This window comes from Carettochelys insculpta, chromosome 6 (assembly GCF_033958435.1).
Source record: "Carettochelys insculpta isolate YL-2023 chromosome 6, ASM3395843v1, whole genome shotgun sequence".
Taxonomy (NCBI): domain Eukaryota; kingdom Metazoa; phylum Chordata; order Testudines; family Carettochelyidae; genus Carettochelys; species Carettochelys insculpta.
In genome coordinates this window covers 30718872-30739256 of record NC_134142.1, presented here as the reverse complement: position 1 = coordinate 30739256, position 20385 = coordinate 30718872, and the positions used below count along the sequence as shown (strand labels likewise).

The 20385-nt window shown below is 44.2% G+C and overlaps 1 protein-coding gene across 2 annotated transcripts in view; it reads right to left on the bottom strand.

The window, feature by feature from the left end:
• Positions 1–20385, bottom strand: part of ITPK1 (inositol-tetrakisphosphate 1-kinase) — a 199042-nt gene that overhangs the window by 54479 nt on the left and 124178 nt on the right. For both annotated transcript variants that reach the window (XM_074996597.1, XM_074996598.1), the window contains one exon: positions 10607–10724. In XM_074996597.1, the coding sequence (XP_074852698.1) occupies positions 10607–10724 (118 nt within the window). The remainder of the gene's footprint in view (positions 1–10606; positions 10725–20385) is intronic.

Sequence of the window (20385 nt, the reverse complement as noted above, 5' to 3'; positions counted from 1 at the left end):
TTGAAGCAGGGGGCTGGACTAGATGACCTCCTGAGGTCCCTTCCAGCCCTATGATTCTGTGATAGTGCCATAGCACAAGTGAAAGAGTACACGGGTTTAACTTCGGCCCCCAGAGAGATCGATTTTGTGCGTCTTTACCACACTCACAAAACCAAACTTCAGGAGATAAACCCTTCAACCCGGCGTAGACCAATATTTCCCAAATGGTGTTACGTGGAACCCCAGGGTTCCGCAAAGTGAAAATAAGGATTCCATGAGAAAATTCCATTATAATAGCTGACTCCTCTGTGGCTCCCTGCCCTGCTGCTGCTGAAACAGTAGAACTAAATTTAATTTGTTTACCAGACACATGGCCGCCTGGCATAGGCTCCCCAGCCAGTGCCACAGATGGGTTAGTCTTGGGGGCCAGTTTTGGGGCTCAGAGAGATTACGCTTGGGGTTGGAAAGATGGATTTGTGGGCTGAGAGGTTAAGGTTGGGAACAGAGCGGCAGATTTGGGGCTAGGGCATGTAAAGCCTGGAGATGAGGCGGGTTTGGGGGGCAAAGGAGGGTAGAGCATGGGAATAGGGTTCTGCAAAATTCCTTCAAGTTTACAAGGGTTCTGGGGGTGAATAAAATTGGGAAACACTGCTGTTGACCTACACTTAGTGAAAGTGCCCTTCCTGAGCTGCATTCACTCCTTGCCAAAAATGTGCTGCTTTTCCTAACATGTTCAATAACCAGACAAAAGGGAAAAAATACACTCCTCCCGAAGTAACTGTCAGCAAAGTACACGCTGCTGAGATCAGTTGAGAAGTCAGACTTCTCATAAGTCTTCTAGAAAACCAATGCTAAACTGAAGTTATTTCAGGATTGTAGCAATTATGTCCAAGCTTGCTTCTGATACCAGCCCTAAATCAGCAATTAATGTTTGGTGCATCCCACTTCTCTATCTAATGTGTTATACACATTATTTATAGTTTAGTCTCAATCCGTAATCACCTAAGCCATGCCGTGGGGTGGCATACATCTGTTACTTCACCAAAGCATGCTTCAACTGCCTCACTCTCCTGCAGTACTCGTTCAGTAACTTTCCCTCAGGAGAAAGGCACTTGTTTTTCCGCCATCTGAAGCAGATGGTGGCAATAACACTTAGCACTTAAGTCACCCACTGGTGAGCATGTGTTACAGATCCCCCTCTGTGGCTTGTTCAGAAAGGATATGTTACCCACTGGTGAGCATGCGTTACAAGCTTCTCTCTGTGGCTGATTCACAGAGGATAGGAGTTTGTTACAGCCCCAGCAAGGGAGCTCTAGTGCAAGATATAGAAAATAAGCTCTGAAGATCTCCAGTACAATCCCCATATGTCAGCCAAGATAGCAATCATCATACTTAGCAATTTCAAAGGCTTGTGCAAATATTAGTTAATCTTCATAATTACCCTTAGGAGGTCGGCATCTTCATTTTACAGATAAGAAAAATGAGACAGGGGAATGAAGAGTCTCACTTCCAGACACAATATCCAGATTAGAACTCAGAAGTGGATGGCTCCCTGCTCCATCCATGACACTACTTCAAAGCATCCAGGCAAGTCCAGCTCGACTGTCAGGCACTAAATAATATAGCTGTTTCTGAAAATTAGGCAAGATGGCACCTGCTTCACAGTCTGACACTGGAGCCTTCACAAAACTGGTGCCATGTTTCAGCTCAGGGAGAATGCCATGGGCTCACAAATTCCCAGGGTGTATTTTGAAATCTCTCACTTTTCATGCTAAATGCATATCTAAAGCACTAGGTGGTTTGGATACAGAGTCCTTGCTCTGATACTGGGCTCTAGTTCACCTGTAATGAGAACTGTCTCTACTCTGTGTACTGGTGACTGTTCAAAGAGGGATGGGGGCAGCAGCTTTCTTTAAGAGGTGTAATACTTATTTAGCTTGTCAGCTGTTAGGAGCAGGGACTGTCCTAACCTGCCTTTACCCAGTCCTAAATACCATGGGGTGCAGATCTCAATCGGCCTCTAGATAGTACCATAATACAGAGTACTACTACTAATTTTACTGGATGAATGGAGCCAACTCTGTGCGTGTGGTAACTTTAAGGCCTTCCTTCTGACTGAGGGTGTGACTGCAGTGCCAGTAGACATACCTGAGTTAGCTCTGACCCAGAGAGTTCAACCAACAATGCAGTAAAGCTGTGACAGGATGGGCTGACAGAGGAAGTGAAAGTAAATTAAATTTCTTTCCGTGTTTGGCAGCTTCTGGTTGTGGGGGTGGGGGGATGTCTTAGGGCAGGGAGTTGGGAGGGCTGCAACAGGAAAATACCTATATGAAATGTAAGAGTGGGGGGCTCAGAGCAGATAGTTGGGAAGTGGTGGTGTGTGCAGGAGGTAGTGCAGGGATCTGGGTGTGTAGGGGGGTGCAGGAGTCAGGGCTGGGGTGTGAGGAGGGGCTCAGGACAAGGGGCTGGAGTATGTGTGGATAGGAAGGGGTACAGGAGGAGAAGAGCACGATTTAGGGAGGGTGAAGGCACCCACCCAAAGAATCATACCAGCAGGCTGCTCACTGTTCCCCTTTGTCACTCCCAGAGTGAAAGGGAAGCTCACAGCTTGGATCACTCACTCCTCTCCCTCCCGAGAGGAATGCGTGTGCGCTGTGGGCTTTCCTCTCACTGCCTGACGGGAAGGGGAACAGCAAGCGGCATCCGCATACAAATCTTGGCACCCCAGGGGGAAGTGGGAGGCATGTCCCCAGCTGGGCCCCTTTAACCTGCCTGCCTGCTGCTTAGTGCATCAGCCTGCAGGAAGCCCTGGGAGCCCTACTGGTAGTGTCCCACTCCTTTGCCTTTAGCTGTGTGCCCCAGCGCCCAGCTCCTTCTTCCCAGAGTGGCACACTGGCTTACTTCTGCCTCTCACTGTAAGACCTGTCCAGAGCCCTGGATGATTACTCAAGTGGCTACCTGGTGCTGATGCAGGTTCACAAGGACCTAGCTAGTCACACCTCTGACATCAGCGTAGACAGTATCTCATCTGGTGCTGAGTAAGGCCTTTTGCTGGCTTCAAAACTTTGAGGAGTTAAAATATCCCAGGACCCTTTAGTGTGGGGCCAGGCTTATCACTAAAGGCAGCCTAGTGTACACTGACATCTGGGTCATGGCCCACACTGATACTGACTTTTTCCTCACTATGTAGTAGGGATTTCACTGACCGCTATCGACTGGCAGTGAGAGGGCCAGCTGGAACAAATGCTTAGATGGCATCCTCAAGCTGCAAATGAAAGGAGTGGGAATAGCAACATTCCCTTCTGCAGGAATGCCGCTGCCCTGGCTAAGGTTAACTGTCCTGAGTAACAGCTGATTTCTGATCTTCAACCTCCCTTTCCTGTGAGACACAAGAGAACCTTCCAGCTGTCTACGCAGAGCTGCTGAAAAAACAAAACCCAGTCTTCTCTGTGGACCAGACTTGCAGAGCAGTAATTTGCATGGGGCATGTAAAATATCTCCTAGGGGAGAAGAGAATTAGTGGTGAGACTAGTACACCTTCACCATGAAACTACCAGGCTGTGATGGAGGAAATTAATGGCATAGTTGAAAAAGCCACAAGCATGTCTAGAATTTCCAACCACCACCCGTCTAAAACAGTGAAGTAGCATGACTGCATCTGACCCCTCTAACAGAGCTAAAACTGAAACTCGAGCTCACTCAAGAGTGTCAACAATTGTAGGACCCTGCCCCACACTACTAATACCCATCCAAATTGTGACAGCCCTGGCCCTGCACAAAGCTTTCCTCTCTTTCATATATTTCGTGTTTTATTCATCTCATTAGCTCCAGGTAAGGTGGTTAAAAAGTAAAAAAACAACAGTTATGAACACACAATCAAACAGTAACAGAGAGGAAGCCGTGCTAGTCTATACACTATCAAAACAAAAAGCAGTCAAGTAGCACTTTAAAGACTAGCAAAATAGTTTATTAGGTGAGCTTTTGTGGGACGGACCCACTTCTTCAGACCATAGCCAGACCAGAACACACTCAATATATAAGGCACAGACAAACAGGTGCATTATGAAAGAGAAAATGGCTTACACCTTTTCTAGCTTTAATGCTGTAGGCTGTACTTGGCCTTTCACTTTCACTTACAGCTTGTTAATAACCAACTAATAAAATTAAAAACAAATCCCATGGCACTTTTGAAGATATAGATGTGTCAGTTTTGGCATCCCGGGGATCCTTCAAATCTGACATAAGAGAGTTTTCTGGCTGCCTAAATCTTACTTACAGCGTTAGTATTATTATTTTATGGGAAGAGGGGTGAGAACACAGGAATCATACCAAATGAGACTATCTAGCCCCATATTCTGCCTTCAGCAGCAGCCAGTACCAGATATAGCAGAGGAAGGAGCATCTCGCTCTCTGACTCTTCATTTTAATTAACAGCCTCTTCAAGGGATTTTTCATAAGCTTTAAAAAAAAAAAAGTCCAAATGAAAATTGCCAACCAGTTCTCCTCTAGCTATTTTTATATGTGCAGAAACTTCTAGTAGATGGGCACCACCAGAACAATGTGACTGATACTTAGCATTTGTCTTGTTAGTGGTAAAACTTCCTTGTTTGTTAACACACAGTGATTTACACAAAAGCTGTGGGCCTTTTACCAGTGAATCCATACACCCTGAGACTGCGCGAAGAAAGTACTTTTTGCACATTGGGTACTGTCACACTCTGTACCTCAGGCACCACCTTGCCACTTTCATGTAGCTAAACCACATCCTGCATGGGCTATGTTCTGTTTCCATCACACAAAGACAGGAAGCTGGCCTGAGCTGTGGAAGGACAGAAGTGCAGGGAAGAGCAATCTCTGCAAAGCGGTGTGTGAGTATACGCATGCCCTACCAAATTCACAGCCATGCAAAATACCTCACAGACCATGAAACCTGGTATCCTCCTGTTAAACCTGGCTTTGTGTGTGCTTTTACCCTATACTATACAGATTTCAGGGGGGAAATCAGTGTTTCTCCAACTGGGGATCTTGACCCAAAAGAGCTGCGAGGGAACGCAGGCTTATTGTAGGAGGGTCATGGTATTGCCACCCTTATTTCTGCACTGCCTTTGGAGCTGGGCAAGTAGACAGTGAGGGTTGTAATGCTGACCGGGCGCCCAGCTCGAAAGCAGCACCCAACCTGCAGCAGTGCAGAAGTAACAGGTGGTAATACCATAGCCATGTCATTCTTATTTCTGTACTGCTGCTTTCAGAGCTGGGCAGTCATGCGGCAGCTGCTGACTGAAGGCCCAGATCTGCAGGTGATAGCGCAGAAGTAAGGGTGGCAATACCATACCACGCCATCCTTACTGCTCTGCTGCTGACATCTTCAAGATAGTTGCCTTCAGAGTTCGATTCCTGGTCAGAAGCTACTGGTCTCCAGCTGCCCAGCTCTGGAGCAACACCGATGCCAGCTGCTGTGCAGAAGTAGGGGTAGCTATACCGCAACCCCCCTACAATAACCTTGTGACATACTTCCTTTTTGGTCAAGACCTCTACAACAATGACACCATGGAATTTCAGATTTAATTTTAAAAATCTTGTGCCTGTGAATTTCACTAAAATGGACCATGAGAAATTGGCAGGATCCGAGATGTATACATACAATTTCGCTGTTTTCATATACAGTGGTCACCCTTTTCTTAAAAAAAAAAAAATCAGCATTTCTGTCACTGCTACAAAGGGTATTCATGGCATTTGTAGCTCTCCCCTACCCTGAGAGTAGGCCTTGTATTAAAACTAATTTGATTTATTAAGCAAAGGATGTATTATCTGTAGGTAGTGAATTGATCTAATAGGTTCCAATTACCTTATCCTTCAAGACTTAACAATTAATATATTTCATCCTTTCATGCCTAGATTTCTCCCCACCTTCCTCTTATAGGTGGGAAGAAGAAAATCAGCTTTCTTGTTTTTAAAACCCAAACTTCATTCTTAATTTCAATGACTGGTTCATTCAAGCTGAACCAGTTAAACAAATGCAAAAATATTCTCTTGGCACTTGCTGAAGGGGCTGCTGCTGGCAAAAGTAGTTTTAGTACAGGTTGAACCTCTCTCATCCATCACCCTTGGAACCAGAACAGTAACAGACAAGAGACTTTGCAGACAATGGGAGATCAATATTGTCTAGCAACATTACCAACACTTCCACTGCTTGCTGCATTCTCAGAATATATATTAGGAGTAAGTTAGAGGTAAATAACAGCACAGAACAGTGAGAGCCAGGACAGGTGGCTGCAAACAAACTTTTTGGGACCATGGGAATCTTGGCCACATCCACAATAAGTGGTCTTCCAACTAATTAAAATCATGCCGGATTACAGAGTTTGCTGGATGAGAGTCCTGGATTAGAGAGGTTCAACCTGTATTGCAAGAAACTAGTTCCCATCAATGCAGTTGACTTCCACTAGCTTTAATTTTACAACTTTCTTTAAAACTTGCCAGCAAACATGTGCTGCTTATTATTAATATATAATGTATTTAATTAATATTTAATTTAAAGGTCTGATCTGAATTTCAAAGGCCCTTAACAAGGGAAAGCCTAGTGATGTCAGAGACTGCCTCATTACCCTGACCTTAGACAGCTGCACTCTACAAGAAGGGAAATATAGTCAGGATAAGGCACTCAATAGAACACATCAAAATTGTTAGTTTTCAATTACTCATCCCATTCACATTCTAACCAGATTTTGTCTTCTTCTCCCTTCTACCCCCAATATCCTTCCTTCATGATCCAATTAGCTCTAGAGCCCAGATGTTTGGAGAAGATCATTCTCACTAGCTGAATACCAGCTGTGAAAATTCTTGCCAGAGCAGATCAAACTGAGCCCGAGCATGACTTGCATTCAGATACAAGAACCTTTGCAACGTGTCAGTAACAACTCCCTGATCACCATCCCTTCTCTCTGTGAATGCCACAACCTTGAACCCATAGAGGGAATCACCCTTTTAGATGATTATTTTTCTTTTCACATATCTGTGCCAAGCACTTTAAACCCAAGTGACTGCGTCTCGGGAACATGCCAGAGACTGTGATTGTCTGTGGTACTAAAATTTTTCATTAAACTTTTGGTGACTAAATGTTGGCCTGGAAGGATTTGAATCAAATCAGCCCACCTGCTTTCACTCTGCTCAAAGCAAGAATAAATCACAGAAGTCACTGTCACGCTGCCTGGTATGGAACACACCTAACAGTACCAATCTCAGGTAAGACTGCCAAAATAGAATCATGTACCCCAACTGGTATATGGTCTAATCGAACATGTGCTTTCAAAATGCTATAATCGTTATTAAGAAGCCACGGAGTCCCATTCAGGCCCTCCAGCCCTTCACGCACCACCCAGATTCCTACGAGAAATTATTATAAACCCTAAAAATCGTAAATTAGGGTCCTCCAGATCCAAAGGGGACACATCCCAGATCAAAATGTCATGCTCCAGCCAATCTTTAGTAAGCTAACTAAAGATTTACTAATAAAAAAGAAGGGTGTTATTTAATGGTTAAAACGAATCATATATATTGCAGTTGATTTCAGCGTCTATAGATCAGGATAATAGCAGTGATATTAAAGCTGCTGGCTCGCAAAAGCCTTTTGGCACATAAGCTGATTTTCAATGGCACGGGAGGCAGGAGCTCAGCCCTGCCTCTCTTTCCCCCATGCAGCCAGGCGCTTGCGCTTGGGCCAGATCCGCACCTGAAAGGCAGGAACTGGTGCCAGAAACACAACCTCCACCAGCCCCTGTGCAGCACAGAGTGGGAGCCCCCACCAGAGCACGGGGCTGGAGCCAGAGCCCCTGCCGCAGAGCTCCAGCTGCAGCACAGGGCTGGGACTGGAGCCCCAACAAGACTCCATGCCGAAGCATGGGGCTAGGACTAGAGCCCCCACCAGAACACCTGCCACACGCTCCTACCACACGCCTCTTTAAGGTACTTATGCTTTCTGTGCCTTGCTTCGCCCAGCACGCTGTGAAGCTGGGAGAGAGTCCTGCATGCTTTGTAATGAATGAACAAATGTTTGAGAAGCACTTGGAGAGCTGGGGGAAAGGCACTGTAACTGCCCACGATAGCAACAAGACTGGTCATTTACTTTGTCATTTCACAAAGAGTTAAACTGTCCCTTAAACACTTTGTTTTTGGAATAATTTTCCAATTTGGCCCATTGTACGTCTCTTATCCCCAACCAGAGCATTTATTAAGGCTTCACGTGCTGCTCCGATACAAATATAACAACAAGGTCACTGCCAAGCATTCAAAAAACTCATGACTATCCTAACAATGAATTTGTATTGATGTCTCCACAATCCATTTTGACCTGTTAAAGCATAAGGTTCCCCGCTGTCCAAATGGTGAAGCTCCTCATCATAATTTGGACCAGTATGGGCGGTGGGTCAACCTGCTTCTCATAGGACAAGTGCATGGCCCCTAGCCAGGCATTAGCTGATGGACCATCATTTATCAAGTGGCCATTATCTGGCATGGAGACATGAGAAGGCACAAGACTGAAAAATGGGTCAGTGCCTTTCTGAACAATGGCTTCCATTTTTTTCTGCCTGTTCATTCTCTCAAGAGATAAAAATATGACATCTGTCCACTTTAAGAATATAACACAACTCAATAGGTTCAGTGTGGCTTTTCCTTTTCTCTCTCGTCCCTGCACACACACAGCTGAAAACTAATTAAGCCATTTCTCCAACTGTAACTGTAGTGTGTGTTAGAGACAGCAATTCATGTCTATTTTTACATACTTGGGATGCTGATGATAGCCAGACAACGTAGATTCAAACTGTATGGATATATATCCCAAATAATAAAATTACAAGAGACAGCAACAGGGCAAGTGTCTGAGCTGAGAAATGGGATAGCAATGGAATGACACAAACATTAACCAGTCAAAGATCACATCGGAACATACTTCACAGAAGCAACTTCTCCAAACAATAAACAAATGGCTCTAAGAGGAGCTACTTCTACAGCACTCAAAAAGAGAGGCTATTGCTGACTTAATCCTAACTCACAGGAGCTGGCTGAACAGCTATATTAGTTGATTTACTAAATACAGTAAACTATCTTTTAACCAGCATTCAATTAATCGGTACTCTCAGATACGTGGCACTGCCACTAGGCACTATTCCCAGTGCCTGGCTTCTCTCTTCCAGGGAAGCTGTGCTGCTCACAGGAGGCGAAGGGATCCTGTCCTGCCCAAGCCAACAATGCCACTTCCCCTTCTTAAGCAGGGACAGTGCCAAGACACCATCCCTCCCTGGGCCTGGACTGTGGAGGCTCCAGGGCTGCCCAGCAACAACTGCCAGGGAGCAGGGGAGAGGAGGGAAGGGAAGAGCACCTCCCTGCCATGCACCAGCTCCCCCCCGCCCCCTGCATGGCAGCACAGCCTGGGCCCTGAGCTGCTGGGGGGGGGCTGCTGAACCCCGTGAGAGGGCGGCAAGACAGGTGGCCGGAGCACAAGGAGCCGGACCTCATCCTCCACACCCCTACCCTGAGCTGCTGAGAGCTGCTTATCTCCAGCAGGACGTGTGGCAGGACAGGTGGCTGGAGCACAAGGAGGCAGCATGGGCTGGGGCCTGAGCTGCTGGGAACATGGAGCAGGCTGTGCAGGTGGAGGTAGTATTCCAGGGGCCAGGATGCTAAGGACTTCGGGGAGACGAATGCTGTTATCATGCAGACCCCAGACGGCAAAGGGATCCTCTTGGTTATCTGTAATACTTGAATATCTGGCAACAGCCAAGTCCCGAGGCTGCTGGATGTAGAAGAGTTTAGTGTAACAGTGACCATAATATAACTAAAGTTCATCATCATCTGTGAATGGACTGTGCTAAAAGGTAGCACTATAATACTAATGTTAGGTTCTTTCTAGTTTACTTGCTAATCCTTCCTAAAAACAAAGGGTTAATATATCAAAATCCAAGAAAGCAGCATGGAAGCTGCCTTCATATCAGGTTGGAACATCAAAAATGGAATCAAAAAAGGTCATTATTCCGTCCCAGAAGGTATCGCCACTAAAAAGGGAAATGCAGCCCACGTGACAATAACAGGAAGGAATAAACTATAGCATGTAACTAACCAACACTACAAATTTGTTCCTGTATATTTTTTTTCCATCTCTAGCAATTCAGTAAATTGTGCCACTCAATTCTAATGCTCCTCAAATCATCTTGTTCAATTCCCAGTTTGGATTCTTTTAGCCCATTTCTAATAGTTCTCCCTTTAATAAACTTTTCCTAAAATGCAGGCTTTAGTACTCCCATGACAAGCTGTTAGCGGTTGTAGAATTTCAATTTGCCAATGAGCAGGAAGAGACAGTATATCTGCTGCTACTCAGAATAATACTATGATACACTCCCCATCTCACATACATACACACACACCTTGTTGTACTTAGATCGACCCCTAATTTCATCCCTTCAAAAACAGAGGCCTAGATTCTTGGGTACAATTCTGCTATGAAGCAATGTGTCTGCAGCCTCTGCACATTACACACACTCGCATATCCAACACCAGGAACCCCCTATTCCTTCTGCTACAAACCTGCAATGCAATGAACAGGCTTTTCTGAAATGAAATGTCACTGGCCTACCTTGCATGTAGGCTTCTATTCGCCGAATAAGCTCGTAAGACTTGGATCGGTCCAGCAGTGTCCGGATAGCAGGAAGAGGGTCCAAGATGATGGTTTCAGGATGAGCATCAATATACTCCTGCAGAACAAACATGGAGATTTACTATTAGATTTGCTGGAGAGCATAAAAGCACCAAAGCATGGGGACATAAATAAGAGGAGTTAAAGAAGCCAATCAACCTCCAACTTCTCCTCTAGATGAGGCTGACAGACTTTGTAAGTGTCATTGCAGGGTATGTCTAGTTTTTTGGCTGCTGGCACTGTAAAATTAAATCCAGCTGACTACAAATACCATGCCAGGCAGTGGCAGCCACCTGCAGGCTTATCAGTGCTGCAACCTACTCTGCAGCCACATCTGTTCAGAGCAGAACCGGGACGAAGATTCACACAGCAGCAGAGAGCAATATTGGCAGGAACCATTAGGAGTAAAAGGACATGATGGTATTGGGGTCCAGGTTTGTAACAGCACTGAATGAACTTAAACAGCATGTGGACATCAGTCCACTCTGGAATGCAGATCAGAACCACATTATGACTACTATCCCCTACCTGTACTGACTGACAGTGAGGAGCTAGCTGATAAGGACTGAAAAAAGGTGGAAGGGCCAGTGGTATTTCTATTTAATTGAACCACGATGGAGTTTTCAAAGCGACAGCTCCATACATCCACCTCCCTAAGCAAACACTCCCCTGCTTGCAAACACAGCGACTCTCCAGTGAACCTCCTCTAGGGTTCATCTAAACTGCAAAAGACGATCTGCAACAGGGAGTCTCTGATCTGGAACTGACTGACAAGCTCACAAGATTTGCACCCCAGGGCTAAACATGGCACTGCAGGATTTGGGCTTGGGCTAGAGGATGGAGCCTCTGTTCTGAGATCCTCCCTCCTCACCAGGTCTCAGAGCCTAGGCTCCCAGCCCAAGCTGGACTACCCATACTGCTATTGTCAGCCTAGCAGCATAAGCTTGCGTCTGAGACACTCTGACAGGCTCCCTGCCACAGGCTGGTTTTTGCAGTGGAAAAACATCAAGTACCACCTTCCCATTGCTGACATCATGACTGCTGCTTCTTTAGTCAGAGGGAAATTTTAGATCTATCCCACTAGCTCTTGCCAATGTCTACTGTGATCTGAGATGTTCGAGGTCTGTCTCTTCATGCCCACACATGTGCAGGTATAAAAGGGGCCATATGCCTGCCAACGATGGCTCCATAACGTCTAAATCGTTAACAAGAGTATCTCCCTCCCTCATCCCATTCAGAGTAGGACACGTAATTCCAAGGCTAAAATCTGTCTTTATTCTTTAATAAGATTTCCTAATCAGTCTCCATTAACCTCCGTTCATTTCTTCACTTCCATTTATGGGGATGCATGCTCAATATTTCCATTAATAACAGGTTTAATTAAGCACCTCAGGCAAACAGGATATTCTTCAAAGAAAAAAAAAAACCACCCCCTTCAAGTTATGCTGAAGAATAGCACCAGGAAGCACTGGAACACATGCTGCAGTAGGTGCTGAGACAGAGCAAAAGGAATGGAGACACCTGACCCCCTCGCATGACTTTACTTCCAGTTTTAACTGGGTGAAACTGAGCTGTTTGTTTGACGCCAACAGGTCTTTGCTTACTATTGAATGAATGTACATAATTCACTGCTTGCTGCAGAGGACTATTATTTAGTTATTAAGAGGAGCCGGTGTTGGTTGTGGCCCCGTTGTATTGCTCGGATCACAGAAATGAATTTTCTTCTCAGTCTTTGGCACACACTAAGTGGCACCACAAACTTCTTACACATTTATCTCTGAATTCCCATACAAATCACCCTGAGACATGTGCAGGGCATTGTACTATGTTTTACCACCTGGAAAGAGAAAGGAGATGAGCTATCATCCTAGCACAGCACACATGTTCTCATTTAGTCAGCTGCACTCTCCTGCAAACACTAGCCCTGGCTGTTACGCTTCTCTCTGCTTCCCCAAATGGAAGCCTGGGTCCATGCTTTTGTTTAGAGCTGACAAACGTAACACATGTAAAGGGCCGTTTTTCTCAGTCATCTCCCTGTCTCTACCCGAGACTCAAGCCTCTAAGCACCAGACCATCCTTCCTCTCTAAATGTCTTTTGGCTGTCTGTATGTGCCACTACGTTCACACACAAGTATATGGATTTATTTGAAAAATGGTGAGAAACATTTTAAGAAAACTCAAACTATATATCCTTTATTAAAAAAATCTTCTCTCTCCTGAATTCCACAGCAACACTGACCAAGAGGGAGACAAGGGGCAGTTTTCTAATGCAACTAATAATTTCCCACATGATAATGTTCAGCAGGGGCACCACAAGAAGCTCTAAGACATGAAGGCACAGATCTCTGATCACAGATTGCCGCAGGGATAGGGTGGGAATGTTCATTTAACCCAGGGTTTGTCTATATACCCCATTAGACAGCAGCAAACTGGGTAGTAAGAGAGAGTAAGCCGTGCTAGTCTAAACACTATCAAAACAAAAAGCAGTCAAGTAGCACTTTAAAGACAAGCAAAATAGCATATCAGGGAGCTTTCGTGGGACAGACCCACTTCTTCAGACCATAGCCAGACCAGAACAGACTCAATATTTAAGACACGGAGAACCCAAAACAGTAAGCAAGGAGGACAAATCAGAAAAAGATAACCAAGGTGAGCAAATCAGAGAGTGGAGGGGTGGGGGGGAAGATCAAGAATTAGAATGAGCCAAGTATGCAGACGAGCCCCTATAGTGACTCAGAAAGTTCCCATCACGATTTAAACCGTGTGTTAATGTGCCAAATTTGAATATAAGAGTCAGCTCGTCCACTTCTCTTTCTAAAACGGTGCGATAATTTCTCTTCAGTAACACACATAGCTTTAGGTCATTGACAGAATGCCCCATTCCATTAAAATGTTGACTAACTGGTTTGTGGATCTGGAGTGTTTTGATGTCTGTTTTGTGCCCGTTGACCCTTTGTCTGAGGGAGTTAGAAGTCTGTCCAATATACAAAGCATCTGGGCATTGTTGGCACATGATGGCATATATGATGTTAGTAGACGAGCATGAGAAAGTGCCCGTGATTCTGTGAGTAACCTGGTTAGGTCCAGTGATGGTATTTCCAGAGAAGATATGTGGACAAAGCTGGCAGCGGGCTTTGTTGCAGGGAAAGGTTCCAGGACTGGTGTTCCTGGGGTATAGGCTGTGGCTGTTAGTAAGGATCCTCATGAGGTTGGGAAGTTGTCTGTAGGAGAGAACAGGCATGTCACCCAGGGCCTTCTGGAGTGTAGCATCCTGATTAAGAATAGGTTGTAGGTCTTTAATAATTTGTTGCAGTGGTCTGAGTCGGGGGCTGTAGGTGATGACCAGTGGTGTTCTGTTCTTGGCTTTTTTGGGCCGATCTTGGAGTAGCTGGTCTCTGGGTACGCGTCTGGCCCTGTCGATTTGTTTTTTTACTTCTCCTGGTGGGTAATTCAGGTTTATGAATATTTGGTAAAGTTCTTGTAGTTTTTGGTCTCTGTCAGTTGGATCAGAGCAAATGCAATTGTAAACTGGGGTGTGACTCTACCCTGCACTTGGTTGCTTGCTGCAATCCAGCTATCCATTTACCAGAGGTGGAGAAAGTACCCAAAAAGTTACACGAATAAAAGTGCAGCTGCTTTTATTTCTGGATACTTGAATACAATTTAGATATGACAAGTGTGTGTGTTTGTGCATGCATGTGCACTTTTTCCTTAAACAGTTTTCCAGAGGGACACTGATAACTTGTACTTAAGTACATTCCACCCAAAAACAGCTGTACTTTTACTCAAGTTACCAGCTCTACCGTTTACTCCCTGCTGATGCACATTAACAGCTCCTTAAGGTGCTATGAGCAAGTCTGATGAAAGCGCTCTAACATACCCATGGACAGTTAGCTCTCAGCAGGCCTGTGATGTTACTGGATTTTTAAGCTTGCACTAAATCTTGTGCCAAGACGACCAAGTGAGGTGCCTAATGAAAGCTGACAGTGCACTGAATCTGTTCATGCTACCTGTATCTCTGTGCCATGTTTGTAAAGTAATAGATTTTGGCTATACATCTGAACTGCAAATGTTTTAGAGCTGGGGACTCACAACTGGAGCTGTGGTCTCCTCCCAGACAGGATGATAGACTAAAACAAAGGCTCAGACATCAAATACACTTCTAAGGAATTTGGGATTTGCTACCTGAGATGCAGCCAATGGCAGAATGCCACAATGAGCCACCTGATCAGGTGAAGACGACGACGACAGGATTTTTCCCTCCACAGGACAACTCTATATGTATGACCCTGGCAGTGACCATTTTGTTCTTGTTCTTCAGTCATCTTGAACTAAGTCTGCATGAACTAAGCACCAATCCCTAGTGGGGTGTATTTTCAGAAATTTTCAAGGATAGCAGCTTATAACATCACAGGCCTGCATCAATAGCTTTAACTGATGTATGTAATGTATCACTAACAATTTTTCTCTCTCACCCTATTTTTTTTTCCCTTTGTGAATAAACCTTTAGATTTTAGATTCTAAAGGACTGGCATAGTGTGCTGTTTCAGATAAGAGCAAAGTATATATTGACCTGGGGATGTGGCTCGTCCCTTTGGGGCCTGGAAGAATCTGTGTGAATTTGGTGAAATGAGTTTTCATAACCTACCCCCTGAGTAAGGAAGGTTGCTGGTTTGGGCATTAGGAGCAGCTGGAGAATCTGTGGGTTTGCTTGTGTAGCTTCTGGCTGACCAGTGATGAGGCTGGCAGAAATGTGTGTGTGGTTGGCTTGGTTTGCCTTATTGAGAAGGAAATCCCAGCCTGGGCTGTAAGTGGCCCAGGACTGGTTCTCTCGGGTTGGCCCAGAATCCCTCATCATATTACAAGGCCAATGTGGCATAGTTTGACATCCCAACTCGCAATAGTCTAATTGTGTGTGTACACAAGCCTTTAGATGAGTTGATGCTCCTGAGCTTATGAGGAAAAAATTAAAAATAAAATAAAATAAAATAAAAATATAGACTTAGGCTACTTGACAAGAATCATCACGGTCACAGTTCGAGGAATCATCCTTACTCACAGAATCATGAACACCTGTGTTTATGTCCTACCGTAATAAACAAGAATTAAGCACATGCTCCAGAACTTTTGTGAATCCAGGATTATATGGTTAATATACAAATGCTGGTAATGGAACACACCAAGACCACCACAGAAAATTTTTAAAAAAAAGTACCATGGATATTCCCATGTACAGTAGAACCCTAAGATATGTACATTCAAGTCGTGCGAATCTCAGGTTAATGTAACTCTGAGTGGCGGGGGCGGGGGGGCGGTTCTGACACCTGGCTGCGGCTGCCCACTACTCAGGGGAGCCGGGAAACTGACCATGCAGCAGGGGAAACCAGTCCTGTCAGGGCAGCGACTTCCCACTCCTGTCAGGGGAGACAAGAGTCAGGCTGCCACCCTGACAGGAGTGGCTGCCGCCACTGACAGGTGCAGGGAAACCGCTCCTGTCAGGAGCGGCTGCCTGACTCTCACCATCCCTAACAGAAGTGGTTTCCCCTCTCCTGAGAGCCAGGCTCTTGGCTGCCTGCCACTCACAGGAGACAGGAACTATCAAAGACAGATCACAGCTCCCAATAAATCAAAAGCTCAGGGAGTCCAACTTAAGCTCATCTACATTCATCTCTACATAATGACCTTGCACTTTCCTTCCCTGTGCTTTGCCAAAAAGCTTATTGCCAAATGCAGAGCAGCGGGCAAACAACAAGCTGGAAGAGAGTTGGGTTTCTCAATATTTTGAAAGGACGCCATCCCCCTGGGCTGGAATTCAGCCTGACCCAGACAACGTGCAAGCTTTCCTCTATCCAATCTTTGACAAAACAAAAAACAAACAAGAAACAACAAGAACTTCTGAGCAGATCCCCCTTTGTTTAGATTTCAGGCCTTACATTTAGTTACCCTCTGTACCAGAACTTACCACTGGCAGGAGACCACGAAGGAAAATGGAATGCAAAGAGAGACCCACTCTTTTTAGGTTTGTATCAGAGGGCTCTGGAAAAAATACTTATTCAGATTCATGTGTGCAGGTGGGAGCGGGAGAAGACGCAGGCCAGGGTTACTTAAAATGTCATCTGAAAAAACAAGGGGAGGATTAGCCACTACGCTTCTGTTTTAAAAAGTCTCGGGTGCCAAGAATTGACACACCCACACCTGTAAACATCAGCTGTTAAATACTGAAAGATGGCAGCTGAACCATTTATTTCATCTGGGTAACTCTTTGTTTTTACAAAATCCTCCTATATAGCATGTACGTCAACCCTGGCAGCAATGATACTTAGCGTCATCCCATTTTCACAAGCTTTAGTCTTCATTAAATGTGAAGTATATATTAATTTTACAAGATGGGGAACAGATGTAGATGCACTTTGGAACATGTCTAATGCAATCGAAAATTTTCACGCAGGATTCGGGACAAAAATACAGGAATTTTTGCCTGCCTTGTGCTCAATCTCTCCTTGTCTGATGTACTTCCTTCAGTCTTCACATTTGCACAGACATATTGTTTTTGCTTTTTAAGGACACAATCAACCTTAGAATTCTGACTTTGCAAAACTTATTGGGTTTATAAGGAATATCTGAAATAACTAGCAATTACAAAAAAAATTCTCTGTGATTTTCTGGTTCACTGTGCATTGGACAGCAACCTTGTGAATATATTAGTTAATTTCAGGCTTTTCCCCAGAATATCTAGTCAAGACAAGATTTGTAAAAGAGATATAGGTGCCCTCCTGAAGTTGAAGTTAAGCACCTGTTGAGATTTTTAAAAATGTAGGCACCTAATTGTCATTGGACCGGAATCTTTCGGCACCTGAATACCTTCAAAAATCTGGTGCTCAGTGTCTAATCCTGCAAATACTCATGCATGTGAGATGCTCCCATACATGTCTGCAAGACTGAGCCCTTAATTAATTTCGCCTTTGGTGGGGAGGGGATCTTACATACTATGAAGTCATGGAGAAGATGGGAAAAGGTGTCTATAAAACCACAAATGTTGAAGGTGAACTCAGAAATAGATGTGGTATTTTAAACTATTTTTAGATCAATTTTTTTAAGTTACTGGACTACAAATTGGCTGTTTCTCTCTAATTTCTCAGAAACGCCTACTGTCCTGTATTACCCAAAAGCAAAGACAAAATATCACTTTTGCCTTTTAAAGAGCGTGGCTGCATTGTAACTTTCATGGCACTGTCTGGAGATGGGGAGTGTGCAGAATAGTGATGGTCTAGTATGTAAAGACGGGATAAATTTCATTGTGCCCATCCATTAACAGAGAAAGCCATTGGCGTTATCACCCAAAAAGTCCCAAAACTGCTGTTCCACTGTAAGGGAAGACCTCTGATGACAGCAACTGCTCCAGCAGCAACAGAAGTCCAGAAAACAAAGGAAAATTTTCTAGCTAGGGACCATGGGCTAGGCATATAGTTGCTCCTGGCAAAGCTTGGGTGAGAGGGCTCAGAAATAGAGACAGCAGAAATGATAAAAAACAAAGCAGAAATAAATGTTACACACTTAAAATGTCCACTGATGGTAGCAGCCCGTGTGGAGAGCTGATGACGGTGGTGGTGCTTTTCACAAGACTGCTGTAAAAGAATCTTAACAAAAAGCAGCTTTGGAGGACAAATTAAACAGGCCTGTGGCTCTTCCAAAACATGCACTATCATCTTCACTGTAACAAACTATAATTGAGTTCCAGTGGATAACTGTATCTAAATCCCTGAAAAGCCAGAACAGATATCTGGTTAGTATTCTGTTCTAATTAGAATATAATGAGGTTTGTCTAGTCACAGCATTTTACACAAGACAAAACAGACAAGCTGGCTTATCAGTGTTGTAAACTTTGCTTGGAATGTAGGAACAGCGGTGGCCATCTTACTAAGACAACATGAGGATTTTTTCCTACCAAAAAAACAGTCACTGCAACTTTGGCACCTAAATTGGTGTAGCAGTCAGAGATACACATATCCTCAGCCTGACCTTGTGGAGGCGGGTTCTCTCTTTTGCTCCAGGCTTCCATTAGTCAGGTGGGAGCCACAAAGGAGTGTGGACAATTCTGATCAGACAACACTGCCTCCACATTAGATCCATCTCCACCACAGACCCAAATCAGTCCTCCCTTGTCCAGGAAAAATTCTAGGACCAAATACCGCTCCATGTACACTGTCTTCCTCTTTTAGCATCTTTGATGAGACACTTGTGATAACATACTGGAGCTTCTCTCTCCAACAAATAATTGGTAAACCACCACAACACAGAGTCTCCAGGGCCTGCTGAACAATTTTTAGCGTTCACTCACATCTTTGCTCTAAAGCATGAATGCAATGTTAATCAGGAGTGATCACTCCCCAGTAAGCTCTGCCCTCCCAGAATAAAAGAACTGATACAAAACCCAGCCAAAGGAAAGACTTGCTTGCCCAAGGTGTTCACTTCCATGGACTTCACTGTACCCTGGATCAGGTCCTTATTTCAGGAGGGATAGAAATCATTAGGTAATTAACCCTCATCATTAGGTAGTCCACCCTCACAGAGTCTCTTACAGTCCTACAATTTTATGATTAACAGAGCAGGGGACAATTTGCAACTGAAATCTGACCATACTCCTCCTGAGAAACTGCAGGAACCCCATTTGCAGCAGCACACTTTTACAGATTTAAACAAGGCAGGCAAGTCCAGCTGTGACACAGGGCCAGAAAGGATTATACAACTAGCAAGTTTCCTGACCCAGATTCAACCAATAGAGAAATACAAATAGATAATGTTTGAGGTGTTTTTGGGTGTTTACACATACATTCATAGAGGCTGATAACGTAACCAACAGTTCCTGTCTATTGCTATTTTCTGTTAATTCAGAGATCAAAAGGAGAGGTTTACATTCACACTAAGGCTGTCAATTAAGCATGATTAACTGAAAAAGATTAATCAAGATAAAAAATTGAGATTAGTCACACTTAAGCAATAGAGTATTAACTGAAATTTATTATTTATGAATGTTTTCCTACATATTCAATACTGATTTCAGTTACAACACAGAATACCAAGTGTACAGTGCTCACTGTATGTTACTCTAATTACAAATATGTGCACTGTAAAAATAAGAAAAGAAATGGTATTTTTCGATTCACTTCATAAAATTAATAAAGTGAAATCTCTTTGCCATGAAAGCGCAAACTGCAAGTACAAACTTTTTTTGGGGGGGGGGGTCCACAACTGCACTCAAAAATAAAACAAAGCAAAACTTCAGAGCCCACACGTCTACTCAGTCCTACTACTTCATCTGCCAATCAGTAAGACAAACAGGTTTGTTTACAATGATGGGAGATACTGCTGCCTGCTTCTCGTTTACATCGAAAAGTGAGAACCAGTGTTCACGGGGCACTTTTGTAGCCAGTATTTATTGCCAGATATACTAAACATTTGTATACCACAGCATATTTCCATGCTGATAATTTTCATCAAAAAATGTATTTAATTTGACACTGAGCTCCTTGAGAGAGTTGTATGTCTCTTGCTCTGTTTTACCCACATTCTGCCACATATTTCATGTTATAGTATTCTTGGATGATGACCCGAAATGTTCATTATAAAAATGGAGGATTTGACAAAATACAAAAGAAGTTACCAATGTGAGATTCAGATTCACATCTAGAACTGGAAGGGACCTTGGGAAGTCATCTAAT